We start from the raw sequence: 16539 nt of genomic DNA, 5'->3' as shown, positions 1-16539 counted from the left end.
ATTCAAATAGCAAAAAATGATTCACTTAGTTTTTTTTTGTTTTTGTTTTTTTGCTGTACTTTGGATCAAATAAATGCAGGTGAGCACAAGATACTTCTTCTTCTTCTTAAAAAAAAAAATAAATAAATAAATAAATAAAATAAATAATAATAATAATAATAATAATAATAAACATTAAAAAAAACTTACTGTCCAAAAACTTTAGACTGGTAGTGTACAATAAAAATAGATATTTTTGATAGATAGATAGTTAGATAGATAGATAGATAATCTGTGATTTAACTTACCATATAGTGATCTTTATTATTTTTGCGTCGACAATAATAGTGGAAACCTTCAGACTCTTTTAAGTGGGCGACTGAAACAGATTTTCGGAAATAAACTTACTCTGAATAATACTTATAAAAAAAATGAATAAAAATAGGGATTCGATATGGCCTCCCCATCATTTTGGTTATGCTCACATCTTTTGTACAGCGCTAAACGAACACGTTTTATGATAAAATTCACCATTCCGACATAGTCACCCGTTATTTTCTCGTTTTAATATGCGTGTATTGAAAACGAAATGGAAAATGAACTTACGCAAATGCACTAGTTTGACCGTAGGAAGCCGTATTCGCCATCCGTTTTGCGCGCCATGCCTGTTGCGCTCGTTTCCCAGCATGCACCGCGAATTTATATAGCCATCTTGTCGGGAGGTGAAATTTTAGATTTTCTGTTTCCGAAGTGTGCTAGTTAGTTAGCTACAAACTTTAATTTCAAACCGCTTTCGTAGTCGTTTCGATAGTACGGCCGAATTTAGTCGCCGAGTGTAGTGGCGGATCAGGCGGTGTTTAAAAGCGCTCGTTCAGGATGTGTTTGATACTTATATGTAGGTAGAGAAGTGAGAGGCAGCAGGGGGAGTGAACGCAGCTGAATCTACGACAGCGGCCTTACACACACACACCGCCCTTACCGAGCTCAGATCACCAGCATATGAGGAGAAATTAATAATCGACACGTCATCTTGCATACACCGCTAGTGGAGGTTGTTTTCGTCCGTTGTTTATGCGTCGAAAATGCAACAGGAGAGAAGAGGAAGACGGATGACGCACGATCAGCGCGGAAAACTGTGATATCTGTTCAACAATTTGCTGTTTTGTGAAGTCAGCAGCGTCTTTAAGCGGTCTTGGTGTCATCAAAAGCTGTTAAGCATGTCTAAGATGCCGGCCAAGAAGAAGAGTTGCTTTCAGATCACGAGTGTGACTCAGGCTCAAGTCGCGGCCAACAGCGCGACCGACGACACCGAGAGCCTGGACGACCCGGATGAGTCCCGGACAGAGGACGTGTCCTCCGAGATATTTGACATGTCCAGGACTGACTATGGGCCTGAGGTATGTGACAGGAGCTCCTCAGAGGAGACTTTGAATAATGTGGGTGAATCAGAGGGGCAGCTGCCCACTGCCGCCCCCCTGAACGGCGGGTTTGCTCCACGCAACCTGGGTCACCAGGGCGTCCAGGCCTCTAATACTACGAATCAACCTGCGCAAGTCACCAGTTCGTCAAGCGCGACGACCATAACCAGCTGTAGTTCTCGCTTCAGGGTCATAAAACTTGACCATGGCACCGGAGAGCCCTTCAGGAGGGGCCGATGGACCTGTACGGAGTTTTACGAGAAGGACCCGGAGGGCTCTGTGATGAGCAGGACTGTGGATAGCATAAGACACACCAATGTGACAGAGCCCGGAGCGGATAGAGACAGTGGGCTCGGGGCCACCGTGGGGTCCGTAATGGCTCAGGTGGCACCCGACGCGAGTTCCGACGGGTCGTCTTTTCATAATGTAGAATCGCACAGCTTCAACGCGGCCCTGCAACAGGTCGCGTCGGGGTCCGGGTCACCCGAGTCCTTTAGTAATAAGCCAGTGCCTCTGTCTGCCCAGCAGCAGGCGGCTGTGGCTGTCTCTCACAGTCTCCATCCGCCCGCTCACGATGGAGGACACCCGGGCGCCCACCTTCAGAAGTCTCCCAGCATCCCTCCTTCTCAAGTGCAGCCGCTGCTTTATCAACCCCAGCCTATGTCGCATCAACTGCAGAGCCAGCCGGCTCTGATATCAACAAGTCAGCCTGATTACGGCCAGCGTAACATGCCGATTACGATCACCCAGACTCTCCCCGGGGTGAGCCTTTCCGTCACTCAGGGGTCATCCCCGATTCCGACCCCGGCCACAGTTCTGGCTCAAGTAGAAATGTCTGGAGGTGTTCCTTTAGGAAGCCAAACGGTGTCATCTGTACCAAATCTGGTGCAGCATCCAGCCATGGGGCTGTTGAACAGCATCGCCCCTATGGCGTCCATTCAGCAGCAACCGGTGCCACAATATCAGGCCTCAGGAGTAATGCATGGTTTGTCGACAGCTCCGCAAAGCACTCAGAGCTTGCCCGTGGCACCGGTCACAGTAGGTGGCATGCCAGTCTCAAGTGTGCTCACTGCTGTGCCAGGATCTACTACAGTACCCAATACATCTGCACTCACCCAGGCGTCCCAGGTTCCCCGCAATGGGACGGCAGCGGGCTTGGGCACCCCAGGAATGGCCACTGGCGTCTTTAGTCAGGCTGATGAGAGTCGGAGGATGTCTGATGCATCTGCACAGGTTCACAGTAAAGACATGATGAAGCCCTTAATCACAGAAGGCCTGCAGTTGGCCAACCCGGCTGTCAACAGTCTTTTCGGGATACCCATTGCCATCGATGGGGAGGACGACAGGTGAGGTGCCACCTTATGTTCTGAATGATTTAAGGGATTTGACTCTCTGAATGTTCACAAATGTAAACAAAAGCATAACTAGTAATCACTGAATTCGGTCAGATGCTGTGGGAGCCCTGATATTTTTTTGTATTGATTTAATTTATTTCCAGACAGTGTTTTTTTCTAATGCATACACACAGGCTCGGGTAAGATTGTTTGATATTTGCAACGTTTAATGAAAAAAGTGTCAGAAATGTAGCTTTTTTTTATTTTCTTATTTTTTTGTTTTTTCAAAATAGTCATTTGCTGGTAACTTTCCATGCAGGGTTCTTAGCATTGATGTGCAGATCTCTGTGCATGCCTGCTGTGGTTGTTTTGTGAGGAATGCAGTGACATGTGATGGATGTTTGGTTGTTCTCATTAGGGTCATGACGTTTCTTGCTATTTCACTACCAATCAAAAGTTTGGGGGCACCCTCTCTTTTTTTTTCAGTCATTAAAGTTATTAAAACCATAGAATAATGTGAAGTACTTAATGAACAGAAGTATTATACAAACTAAACCTCTTATAATCTGGTTTCCAGCTCTGTTCATTTACTTAATTTACTTACTAGGGTGCTTCCTGCTATTCAAATAGAATTAAATAAACATATATGGATCTAAAAACAAATTTAATGAAGTGTGCCCAGACCTTTTGACCAGTAAGATAACAAATCTTGTGATGCTTTTATCAAGTTGTTTTCATTTACACAAAAACTGAATAGTTTTGTAGTATTTTTATTTGTTGGTAATTAAGTCGGTTATTTAGTTTACAATACACCACTTTTCAAATATTTGGGGTCTGTACGTTTTTTTTTTATTTTTTATTTTTTTTTTTATATAATGTTCTTGAAAGAGTCTTTTATGCCCACCAATGCTGCATTCATTTGATTAAAAGTACAGTAAAACTGTAAAATCATGAAATGTAATTGCAATTTAAAGTAACTCTTTTCTATTTGAATATATTATAAAATATAATTTATTTCTGTGACACAAAGCTGAATTTTCAGCACCATTACTCCAGTTTTCAGTGTCACATGATCATTCTGGTATGCCGATTTGGTGTTCAAGAAGCATTTATCAATTTTTTGCAGAAGTGATGATACTTTTTCATTAACTTTTCTAAAAAACAGCATTTATTTGAAACATCATAAATGTCTTTTGATTACTGTAATGCATCCTTGCTGAAAAAAAAAATGCATTTCCTTCAAAATATATAAAGTAAATAAATATTACTGACCCCACACTTTTGAAAAGTAATGTATAAGACATGGTTTAAAGTTGTTTTTAATGTGTAGTGAGGTTGAATTTAGAAAAGATATGGTTGATATGGTAATATTATGTTCTTGTCAGAACTCTAAAAACAAGCATGCGAACAGAAATACTTTTTGTTTGTTTCCGGATGTCACAAGCATGCCAGAAATGACGGTAACTATAAAATGCTTTCTCAATTGAAAAGCGACAGTGCATATCTGGTGACACAGTTTCAGTTGAGAAGTGTCGCTGCTCGGCTTCCTCTTAGATGCTTGACTTTCGGTTCCAGCGTTGCAAGTTGTACACAATATATCAACTTGTTGGCATACTCGAGAGGAAATGGTGAACTGTCAAGTGCTTTAGATGACTCTGTGGCTTTAACTTGGTGCTAGTCAGAAGTCAGGCTGAGCAGGCCGTGATCGTAAACGCGAGGGCTGGATCTCAGCGCGATTCCGCCTACGTGCCCTTCAGCCTCCCGGCCCAGGGTAAAGACGCTTGTCACTGGTGACACCTTTTGTAGCTGATACGCAAGGGGGGGGGCCTGTGATAGTGAAGGCCTATCGCATAGCGAACAGTAGACATTCCCCTATCTTTTACTTCTGTAGATAAGGTTGCTTCACTACGTGGTTAAAAACTTATTTTTTTTTCATTTGTTTGTTTATTTTTTGCTCCTTTGGAAGACAGAGACAGACATCACACCCCTTTTAAGACTGCTGCAACGAAAGGCACAGTTTTCACATTATACATCTTCTTTATGTATAGGAGCATGAGCGTCCTTGGTCATCTGACAGGCAGTTGTTCAGATAACATGTTGAGTGATTTCCTCAAGACGGCATTCCTGTTCAGGAATTACTGAAATATGCCATGCATCTGCCACAAGTTATATGAAAGTATGTAAAAATTGTTCACCTAGCAGCCACTGTTGTTGCTTTTGTTGCACAGTGCAGTTTGATTTATTTATATATATGGTTTTGGTACACCTCACAAATTTTTAATCGGTGCAAATGGCATTTTTCTTTTTTTTTTAGATAATTTATATTAATTTAATATAAATGTGTGTGTGTATATATATATGTGTGTGTGTGTGTGTGTATATATATATATATATATATATATATATATATATCACTTTTTTGGGAGATATTAATTTCATTTACACTACCAGTCAAAAGTTTTTAATGTTTTTTTTTTTTTTTTTTTTTTTTTTTTTTTAATAAAGCATCCCTTCTGCTCACCAAGCCTGCATTTATTTGATCCAAAGTACAGCAAAAACAGTAAAATTTAGATATATTTTTACTATTACAATAATTGTTTTCAGTTTTAATATATTTTAAAATGTAATTTATTTCTGTGATCAAAGTTACATTTTCAGCGTCATTACTCCAGTCTTCAGTGTCACATGACCCTTCAGAAATCAGTCTAATATGCTGATTTACTGTTCAAGAAACATTTATTATTAATATTATCAATATTTAACACAGTTGAGTAAATTGTTTCAGTATTCTTTAGTGAATAGAAAGATCAAAAGATCAGCATTTATCTGAAATAAACATGATACATGATACGCTATATCTTTCAAAAGCTTGGAGTCGGTATAATTTTTTTTTTTTTTTTTTTTTTTAGGAAAGAAGTTATAAAAATTAATGGTTTTATTTAGCAAGGATGCTTTAAATTGATCAAAAGTGATGATAAAAACAATGTTACAAAAAATGTCTATTTCAGATAAATGCTTTTCTTCTGAACTTTCTATTCATCAAAGAAACCTGAAAAAAATCTACTTAGCTGTTTTCAACATAATAATAATATGTTTTTTTGAGCAGCAAATCAGAATATTAGAATGATTTCTGAAGGATCATGTGACTGGAGTAATGATGCTTAAAATTCAGCTTTGAAGTCACAGGAATAAATAACATTTTAAAATGTATTTAGTAACACTTATTTTAAATAGTAAAAATATTTCAAAATTTTGCTGTTTTTGCTGTGCTTTGGATCAAATAAATGCAGGCCTGGTGAGCAAAAGAGACTTCTTTAAAAACATTAAAGCTCGTAGTTTTTAAAACTTTTGATTGGTAGTGTAAATATAATGTATTTTTATTAAATATTAAAGCGTAAAAAAACTATATATCAATGTGTACATTGCTGCAGTGCAGTAATATAAAATTATTTTTTTTTTTTTTTTTTTTTTTACACATCTTTGTGATATGATAATGAGAATGGAAGAAAGAAATGTACTTAATATCCATTAGAATCTCACAATGCAAACATCTTAATGCTTTAGCCCTTTTAAAAATGTAACTTAATGTTTTATTTTAAAGACATACACATGTTGTGTGAAATCCACCCAATTAGCTCAACTAACAAGATGCTGATTGCATCACGCAGTCATTCACAACATAGACCAGGTCCGAGTCCTGCAGCGTAACAGTTAATAATTACTTTGTCCCATATGTGATGTTTTTTGACATTCTGAGTCTTAGGATTATGAGCCCAAAACATCTGAAAGTGTTTTAGATGAATTAGCTCATTGTGCAACATGAGATCAGATTTTGCCCCATCTGCTGGTTAGAATGCGTAAACGCTTCTGTTTTTGCCCTTTTTAGAGATTTGATTGTGTATGTTGGCATATAACATCCCTTGACAGTTCACCAGTTATGTAATATTGATCTATAGAGTATGAAGATTAGCTTGAAGCCTTCATCTGAACTAGCTTAGTTTTGTTTGTTGATTACTAGTCACATGTGTCATACATTGATTTATGTGCCTCAATCTCTCAACACTAGCGCAGGTCTGAATGTACCTTCTCATCCAATCTGTCCATCTTTCTCTCTCTCTCTCTCTAATGCCTCTCGTTGCTCTCATACCTGAAAGCGTCTTTGTATTTGCCAAGCATTTCCCTGTTTCTTTTAAAACGTGCTTCTCTCAACACCTCCGTCCTGGGTAATACCGCTGACTTGAGCGGTAAAGCAGTGCATGAGCTGTCAGAGTCTTCACAACACACTTTTCAGGTACTTCCTGTGGGGGAACTTCTGAAGGCCTTTTGTCATGTAGAGTCCTGTGTTGTCACAGTTTTTCCGATCTCACTTTTGTATTAAGAATAAAAGCCACTTCTTTCGTGTTGTGTAAGTGGCAGTCACACTACATTTTTAAGCGTGGAATTTATTTCACACTCATAAGTGACTAATTTGGAACGCTCTGCATTGGCAGGAACCCCCTGTTTCATACAAACAGCACTTCTAATGTGAAGTGCACTAATTGATTCAATAGAGTTTGTTGCTAAGCTGACATCACAACACACGAAGCATAAAATAAACTTTTTGTTGGAATGGATCGATACTGTTTCCCGTCCAATACAGATACTGCAACCCTGAGTTGTATATAAAACAAATGTAATTTAATCTTATTTATTCCTGTGATCAAAGCTGAATATTCAGCATCATTACTCCAGTCTTAAGTGTCACATGATCCTTCAGAAATCATTCTAATATGCTAATTATTTATCATTGTTGGAAACAGTTGTGCTTCTTAATATTTTTTTGGAACCTTTGATACTTTTTTCAGGATTTTTTGATGAATAAAAAGTTAAAAGAACAGCATTTATTTAAATGGATATAATTTCTGACAGTATACACTACTGTTCAAAAGTTTTCGGTCAGTAACTTTTTATTCTTTCTTTTTCTGAAAGAAATTACTTTTATTTAGCAAGGATGTGTTGCATTGATAAAAAGTGATAGCAAAGTCTTATATTGCTAAATAAATGCTGTTCTCTGTAACTTTTTATTCATGAAAGAATTTTGAAAAAAGCATCACGGTTCCAAAATATTTATTTGGCAGCACAACTGTTGCCAACATAGATAAAAATATATAAAATAGATAAACATTCTATATTAATTCAGCATATTAGAATGATTTCTGAAGGATCATGTGATGTTTAAGACTGGAATAATGGCTGATGAAAATTCAAAATCTCAAAAATAAATTATATTTTAAAATATATTCAAATAGAAACCATTATTTTATATTGTAATAACATTTTGCAATATTACAGTTTTTTTCTGTATTTTTGATAAAATAAATGCAGCCTTGATGAGCATAAGAGTCGTCTTTAAAAATATATATATATGGTATAATATGGTTCTGAAAACATTTTTGTAATATTATTATTTTTTTGTTGTTATTTTTTAAACTTAACGGTACAGCTGCATGATATTGGAAAAAAAAAATGACATTTTGATATTTTGTTTTTTCTGCAATATACATCAATGTTGTGATATAAAAAAAATAAATTATTTTAATAATTGTAGAGTTAGTGAGGTGATTTTGTTTTTGGAGTTCCTGTGCACTGAATATTTTAGATTAGTAGGGAAAAAAAGTAAAGTTATAAATAATTTAATTATGCATTTTTTGGCATGAGAAATCATTTTATAGTACTAAACAATTTGGAAAAAAAAATAGGGTGTTGATACTTTGATACTTTAATTTTAATTTACAAGAATTTTAATTTATAAAAATGATATAAAAAATAATCATTTATATTATGATTTTTATTAAATGAAAATAATATATTGTAATAATACTGCAAAATATAATTTTTATTTGACTGTAAAATTACAGTATTATTTATTCATCTTAATTTCTTCCTTTTCGAACAGTAGATCATAGAGCTTTAATTTTAATGGGCTGTCGTCAAATAAAAATATGCGCTTCCATTTTCAGAGTGAAGCTCAGCACGCGTGCAGCCCAGGATATCAGTGTCTCACAAGGGCTCGATTCACAGTAGATGAAGCAAGCCGTTCTCAGACACTGAAATACTGTGCCATAAAGTGCATGTGTAAATGGTGTGCTTCAACCTAAAACCGGTAAAGCATGTATTTATTTATTTAAATCACAGCCTGCACAATTTTACAATTGCGCTAAGCCATACTGCATATTTGGATATATTGTGCAGCCCTACCTAACAGTAACAACCATCATGCACAGTATCAGATTTGGATCTGTCCCATCTGACAGATACCCCAACTGAGTCTAACTTTTCGGTATTATATGAAATGCATTTATAATCACATGCACCGTATGTATACGTGTAAAATCCTAAACTATACTTTGTGCTTTAGATTGCTGTGTAATTAACGAATTAGGAATCTATTAAAAACAGGCTTTGCTTTTAGAGCGTCCCTTCAGGCAGAGCCTCTTTTAAATGTTAGAAGGACTTTTCCTATGATTTGTTTCGGTTATTTGCATAATGATTCCCACTAAGTTAAACACTTTATCTTTATTCTTCTAGTTCAAACCATGTTCTTATAACAAATCTATTTGCTTTGATCTGCTTAGAAGTTATGACCTCAGCGATAAAATGATAATATTTGCTGGAAACCCATTGTTGTAGTTACCCTAACCTGGTTACCTTATTTTGATAGTGTTTTTCATTTGCTCACGGTTTTAGAAACCTAGCCAGCTCGCTCGTGTGTAACATTATCCATACATTTGGAATCTGCAGAAAACGCAAATTTGTCTCAACACGTCACTGTAGTAGCTGTCGAGTGCTTTCTAAACCAGCGATTCTGGTGTTTATTGTATCCAGATATAATCTTGCCGTCCCGGTGAGGTTACATGCATGGTAAAGAGGAAAAGAGCCCTTTGGATACGTGTGGTTGTGGGGTCTCGGCCCCCACCGGAGTGCAGCCAGTGTTCCACGAATTCTAGGAAAAGCTGTTTGCTCAGAGTCCAGATATTCACACATGCGGTAAATCTACTCCTGTCCCCTCCCATTCCTATATAGAGAGCTTTGGAGAGGAGAGGAGAGGAGGGTCTCCTCCTGCCTCCCATCCCGATATAGTACATTCTGTGCTGTTCCTTTAAGAAGAGGTCCTGGTATTTGGGGGAAATGGAGGTAATGGTAAACCGCTTGCGGTCCCCTACCTCGCCAAGATTTTATCACAAGTTTGATTTTTCAGTTTTTTGCAACTAACCAATCTGTATTTAGATGCTTGGGCTCATAATTCATATCTTTAAATGTCAATGAGACTTTTTGAAGTTAGAATACATGCTGTGTTTGTTTAAATGTGATGGCAATATAAAAAATTATCTGGAACTTGGGATGTGCGGTATAACTGTACTGGAAAAATACCGGTATATATTTTATTTCCAACGTTTCCATGCTATTATTTTGATCAATTCGGTAATTTATATGCTGCTGTTCCAAAGTTTACCCGAAGGCGGCAGTGTTTCTGAAATTGCTGCGAAATGGGTAAACCTGACAACAGAACAACGTGAAGGATTATCAAACAGATGAAACTCGAAACTACACTGACCAAAATAAATAAACGCAACACTTTTGTTTTTGCCCCCATTTTTCATGAGCTGAATTCAAAGATCTTAGACTTTTTCTATGTACATACAAGGCCTATTTCTCTCAAATATTGTTCACAAATCTGTCTATATCTGTGTTAGTGATCACTTCTCCTTTGCTGAGATAATCCATCCACCTCACAGGTGTGGAATATCAAGATACTGATTAGACAGCATGATTATTGCACAGGTGTGCCTTAGGCTGGCCACAAAAAAAGGCCACTCTAAAATGTGCAGTTTTACTGTATTGCGGTGGTCCAAAAACCAGTCAGTATCTGGTGTGACCACCATTTGCCTCACGCAGTGCAATACATCTCCTTTGCATAGAGTTGATCAGGTTGTTGATTGTGGCCTGTGGAATGTTGGTCCACTCCTCTTCAATGGCTGTGCGAAGTTGCTGGATATTGGCAGGAACTGGAACATGCTGTCATATATGCCGATCCAGAGCATCCCAAACATGCTCAATGGATGACATGTCCGGTGAGTATGCTGGCCATGCAAGAACTGGGATGTTTTCAGCTTCCAGGAATTGTGTACAGATCCTTGCAACATGGGGCTGTGCATTATAATGCTGCAACATGAGGTGATGGTCGTGGATGAAAGGTCCAACAATGGGCCTCAGGATCTCGTCACAGTATCTCTGTGCGTTCAAAATGCCATCAATAAAATGCACCTGTGTTTGTTGTCCATAACATACGCCTGCCCATACCATAACCCCACCGCCACCATGGGCCACTCGATCCACAACGTTGACATCAGCAAACTGCTCACCCACACAACGCCATACACGCTGTCTGCCATCTGCCATGTACAGTGAAAACCGGGATTCATCCATGAAGAGAACACCTCTCCAGTGCCAGACGCCATCGAATGTGAGCATTTGCCCACTCAAGTCGGTTACGATGACGAACTGCATTTGAGAGAAATAGGCCTTTTGTGTACATAGAAAAAGTCTTAGGTCTTTGAGTTCAGCTCATGAAAAATGGGGGCAAAAACAAAAAGTGTTGCATTTATAATTTTGGTCAGTGTAGTAAATAAAGAACAGTAGAAGTGCAAATTAGCAAATCATTTGATTCAAATTGAGATTTCCGTGCATAATCGCGAATCATTTGATTCAGATCAAAACATTGGAGAGGTTTCAGATCAGGATTTTGGAGTTGTTACACTTTTTTTTATCAGATTTTTTTTTTTTATTAAACAGCATAAAAACAAAAAGAAAAGCAAAAAGAAAGTATATGCAAATACAAATCCCTTTTATATACATACATTTAGTATAAAGACAATGTATGCATGCATATGCATATTATTTAATGAGATGTAATCAAAAAAAAGCTATAATGCATATCTGTAAAAAATCTGTTTCTGACATGGGTATGAAACATAATGGTCACAAAAGCAAATTAAAAAACTTTGCCGTCATGTTCCATAATTTGCATCAGTAAAATCATTGCAAATATATAGTGAATATATACTTTTCTCAACTGTTCCCTTAGTTGTTTTAAACACTGCAGACTAAGCAGACTACAAATAAACACGCCTTTGATTTCCTCTTTGGCCTGTACTTTTCATTTCTCACGTAACCTTTTCTATTTCTCTCTTTCCGCTGGATGGAGTGCAGGAATCCCTCCACTGCTTTCTTCCAAGCCTTCCAGTCTGGCAGTAGGCTGAAGGACTCAAAGATGACCTGTGATAGGTACAGTAACGGGGGCGGCCCCTGGAGTGAAGACAAATGACGGTTGAAGTGTGCTGCATGGGCCAGGCATGGCTTTGAGGCTTAAACGGTGCTTTTTGCAGTGAAGCTCAGCGAAAACGTAACCGCACAATGCTCTTATGCAAATTGCTGTATTAATAAATGTGGGCTACAAAGCGATATTGATTTACGTTACAAAAACATTGCTTTTTTACTAATGCAATTAATTGGTAGTATTGAGCTGCAAGGCAGAGTGCCACAGTGCACACCCACTTTTTCAACAGGATTTGTTCCGGAATTATTTTATATTTAACGGTTAAACTTTATTTTACAGTATGTCTTCTTACAGTGTACTTACCCAAGAAAATACTGTATTGAATAAAATAACTACATGGGTTAAGGTTAGGTTAAGGAGTCAGGGTTAGTACTTAGTTATTACCCAGTTATTGTAATTGCTTTAATAATAGTATAGTATATACACACAGAACAGGACTGTAAAATAAAGTGCTACAGATTTAAGTCTTTGTTGAAGCACTTTTAAGCCATGAACAAAACCAGACAGTTACAAGGTAAAATACAATGTTGATTTGAAGCCAACAAAAAAGTTTGGATAAAATTGGACAAAATAACAAAGGTACAAGACTGTGTACTCTATGGGTTTAAAAGGAAAAAAACTACAATCCCATGAACCATTGCGAATGACAATCAAAAATAGTGGAAAATTATTTCAAGCTTTTGTCATGCACATACACATACATATGCATAAATATGTATAATATACACTACCAGTCAAAAGATTTTTAATGTTTTAAATAAGTCTCTTCTGCTCACCAAGCCTGCATTTATTTGACCCAAAGTATAGCCAAAACAGTGACATTTTTAAATATTTTACTATTTAAAATAACTGTTTTCTATTTGAATGTATTTTAAAATATAATTTATTCCTGTGATCGAAGCTAAATTTTCAGCATCATTACTCCAGTCTTCAGTGTCACATGATTCTTCAGAAATCGTTCTAATATGCTGATTTGCTGTTCATCAATATTTAAAACTGTTGGGTACTTTCAGATAAATGTTGTTCTTCTAAACTCTCTGTTCATCGAAGAAATCAGAAAAAATTCTCAGCTGTTTTCAACAACAACAATAATGCTAATAATAAATGTTTTTTGAGCAGCAAATCAGAATATTAGAATGATTTCTGAAGTATCATGTGACTGGAGTAATGATGCTAAAAGTTCAGCTTTGAAATCACAGGAATAAATTATATTTTAAGATTTAATTTTATTAAAACAGCATTTATTTTAAATAATAAAAATATTTCAAAATGTTTCTATTTTTGCTGTATTTTGGATCAAATAAATGCAGGCTTGGTGAGCAGAAGATACTTTAAAACACATTAAAATCTTACTGTTCAAAAACATTTGACTGGTAGTGTATATATATAATTATTGTTATTTTTTCCCTTTTGATGCAGGTTGCTTGCTTATTGGTTGAGTATGCAGAATCATGGGTAATGTAGATTTAAACCAAGAATTCCACTGTTAAAAACAATTCTTTAAAAAATAAGCAAAATAATGTGAACTGATGGCTTCAACAAAAGCTCATATCATTTAATAACCTTGGAGCTTTCATTGTTAAAAATCAATTTCTCTATGGTGAAAATTAATTGCATTTTTACTTTCAGAACCCAAAATTATTATTATTTTTTTTTTCCCCCTTCTCAACCACAGTCTGGGCTAGTCTGTAAATGGTCTAATCGTCTTATTGACTAGACCTAAGCATCTCCAAGTAAATGCACCACTGCCAAAGATCTTAAAGATCTTTATCTTACTAGTCAGTTGTTCAATGCCTATCCTGGCCCACTCTAGTTGACCGCATTTTTCAGGTTGATTTTGCCTACATCCTGTCAGATAGTGTGATACGTGACTTTGTGTCACTATGATGTGATCTGTCTTCTGAGTTGGCTTGGTTTCTTGACAGCAACCTTACATTCTCACCTCAATGCATCTTGTTTTTAAAAACAAGAGTTAGACAGACAAGTGATCCTTTGTTTGTATGGACAAGCCTGCCTTTAAATACATTTGCTTGAGGTTATCAGCAGCAATTGCTGTGGTCTTGGATATGTTGCAAGACTGGATCTAATTCATCAGTCGAACAAGTTCCCCAACATACTGTTTACTTAGGTGAAAAGATTCTGTTTAAAATACTCTTTGGTCAGTATTTTGACTCTATGGCATTAGGGAGGATGAGATGAGATGCCTTTTGCTACTATTGTGTGGATATTGAAGAGCACACATACTCTTTGTACATGATTTGTGTGGCCTGCAACGGCAAGATGGCACTCTGCCTCTTCATATTTAAGTGACGTTGTCCGTTTTTTAACTTTTCTTGACCTTGATGAGTCTGTTTAATTCTTTAGTTGCGTATGCATGTGTACGTGGATATGCTTGTGAAAGTTAGCGTTACAACAACTTGGAGAGCAGTTCAGTCTCCCAAGTTGTGTCAGTGTGATTTTTGTACTAAATGCATTTCCTCTTAAATGGACCTTTTATGGTTGATGCTTATCTGCTTTTCCTGTGCAAGTAAATTGTAGGAAAAAGTACAGAGTGTCTCTAAATCAGTGCCATCATTGGCTGTCACGGTCTCGTGTGTAAATTCTGCTTCAGTGCTGTGGATGAAAAGATGGGTTCAGAAAAACAGCAACGTGTACAAAAATGATACAGAAAATTAGGGAGGAGACAAATTATACTCTCAGGTCTGGTTACCTTCAACTTCAACTTTAAGATTTTTTTCCCTTGAATTATTTGACAGTAAAAGACAATTTAATTTACTTTAGTAAAATATTGTGATTTAAAAAAATTTCTATTTGAATATATTTTAAAATGTAATTTATTCCTGTGATGCCAAGCTGAATTTTCAGCATCATTAATTCAGTCTTCAGTGTATATGTTGCTGCTCAAGAAATACTTTAGTACTTTAACTTTTTTATACTGACTAAATGATATTGTCTATCCCCTAACCCAACCCTAACCCTAACCCTACCCCTTTACAGGAAACATGTTTGCATCGTTACATTTTCAGATAAACATCATTTACTATTTTTAAGTAACTGTTTTTAAGTCTCACAGACCTTGTGTGTTTATTGTGACTAATTGTGCAAGTTTGCAGCACAGTGTTGAGTGACATGATTGCTTTCTTGTGTTTGTTTCTAATCTGAGTAAACTGCAGACTCCACTTGCTTTGCACAGAAAGCCGTATGAGAATATCAGATGGAGGCTGCTGCCCCACACATAGCACTGTACTGTAAGAGCTGTCAGTAGTTGATATAAGGAGCAGACTGTCTCATGTGCTGCAGTAGTCGTGCTGCTGCTCCACACACTGTCCGGTTTCTACATACAGCAGGTCATTTTAAATGGTGTGTGTGTATGTGTTTGTGTGCTGCAGCATAACATAAACAAAGAAAGTCTGGAGAAAGCAGCAGTAACAGGAACAGTGCTGGTTGTTTTTCCTATAATGTGCAGGTTTTAAACTTCTGCAAAATGAAAGTAATGTATTCGTAAGCTACAAATGTCCTAATCACAGTTTTGTTTTTTGTTTTTTCCTTTTTTCCCACAATTGTAGTGCCTCTGGAGCAAGTGTGGTTGCCATTGATAATAAAATAGAGCAAGCAATGGTAAGTTTTCATTTTGATTATAAAATCTTATAATCTTATAATATATGTGTGTGTGTGTATATATATATATATATATATATATATATATATATATATATATATATATATATATATATATATATATATATATATATATATACACATATATACACATATATACATATATATGTATACTTATGTGTATATGTGTGTGTGTGTGTGTGTATATATATATGATGAGTCTGTATAATTTTTTTTATATATATATATATATATATATATATATATATATATATATATATATATATATATATATATATATATATATATATATATATATATATGTGTGTGTGTGTGTATATATGTGTGTATATATATATATATATATATATATATATATATATATATATATACAGTGCACAGCATAAATGAGTACACCCCCTCTTAATATATGTAAAAGATGTATTTCTTAATGATCACTAATATAATTCATGGAAAGGTGGCAAAATTTAAATGTATTAAACATATACTTAATAAAAACAACAAAATATATGCCAATTTTTCCTGTAATATAAGTAAATTAGCCAATTTTGTTTAAATAATGGATTGCAGAAATGAGTACACCCTATATGTAATTCAGCAAATGTGTAATATTCTAGTACTTAATATGTCCTCCAGAACATTAAGTATACTGCTCTGACCTTTCTTGGCACTGAGTGTACAAGTTCATGGCAAATTTTCACATCTGTCCTGTTTAACTCCTGGAGGACGACCTCCTTAAAAGCCCTGGTCTTTAATGGGGAGTTTTGCTCAGCTCGTCTCTACAGAATCCCCC

At 36.2% G+C, this 16539-nt stretch overlaps 1 protein-coding gene across 2 annotated transcripts in view; it reads left to right on the top strand.

Moving 5' to 3' along the window:
• Positions 1-658: 658 nt before the first annotated feature.
• Positions 659-16539, top strand: part of LOC127182729 (TSC22 domain family protein 2) — a 24606-nt gene continuing 8725 nt past the window's right edge. Inside the window, exons 1-3 of one of the 2 annotated variants that reach the window (XM_051138272.1) lie at positions 659-2743; positions 11981-12055; positions 15674-15725. In XM_051138272.1, coding sequence (XP_050994229.1) covers positions 1197-2743; positions 11981-12055; positions 15674-15725 — 1674 coding nt within the window. In that variant the 5' untranslated portion in view covers positions 659-1196. The remainder of the gene's footprint in view (positions 2744-11980; positions 12056-15673; positions 15726-16539) is intronic. The other variant, XM_051138281.1, reaches the window with a different exon arrangement.

The sequence above is a fragment of the Labeo rohita genome, chromosome 2 (genome assembly GCF_022985175.1).
Source record: "Labeo rohita strain BAU-BD-2019 chromosome 2, IGBB_LRoh.1.0, whole genome shotgun sequence".
Taxonomy (NCBI): domain Eukaryota; kingdom Metazoa; phylum Chordata; class Actinopteri; order Cypriniformes; family Cyprinidae; genus Labeo; species Labeo rohita.
The sequence above is the reverse complement of the archived record's forward strand: the minus strand, read 5'-3'. Positions and strand labels throughout refer to the sequence as shown.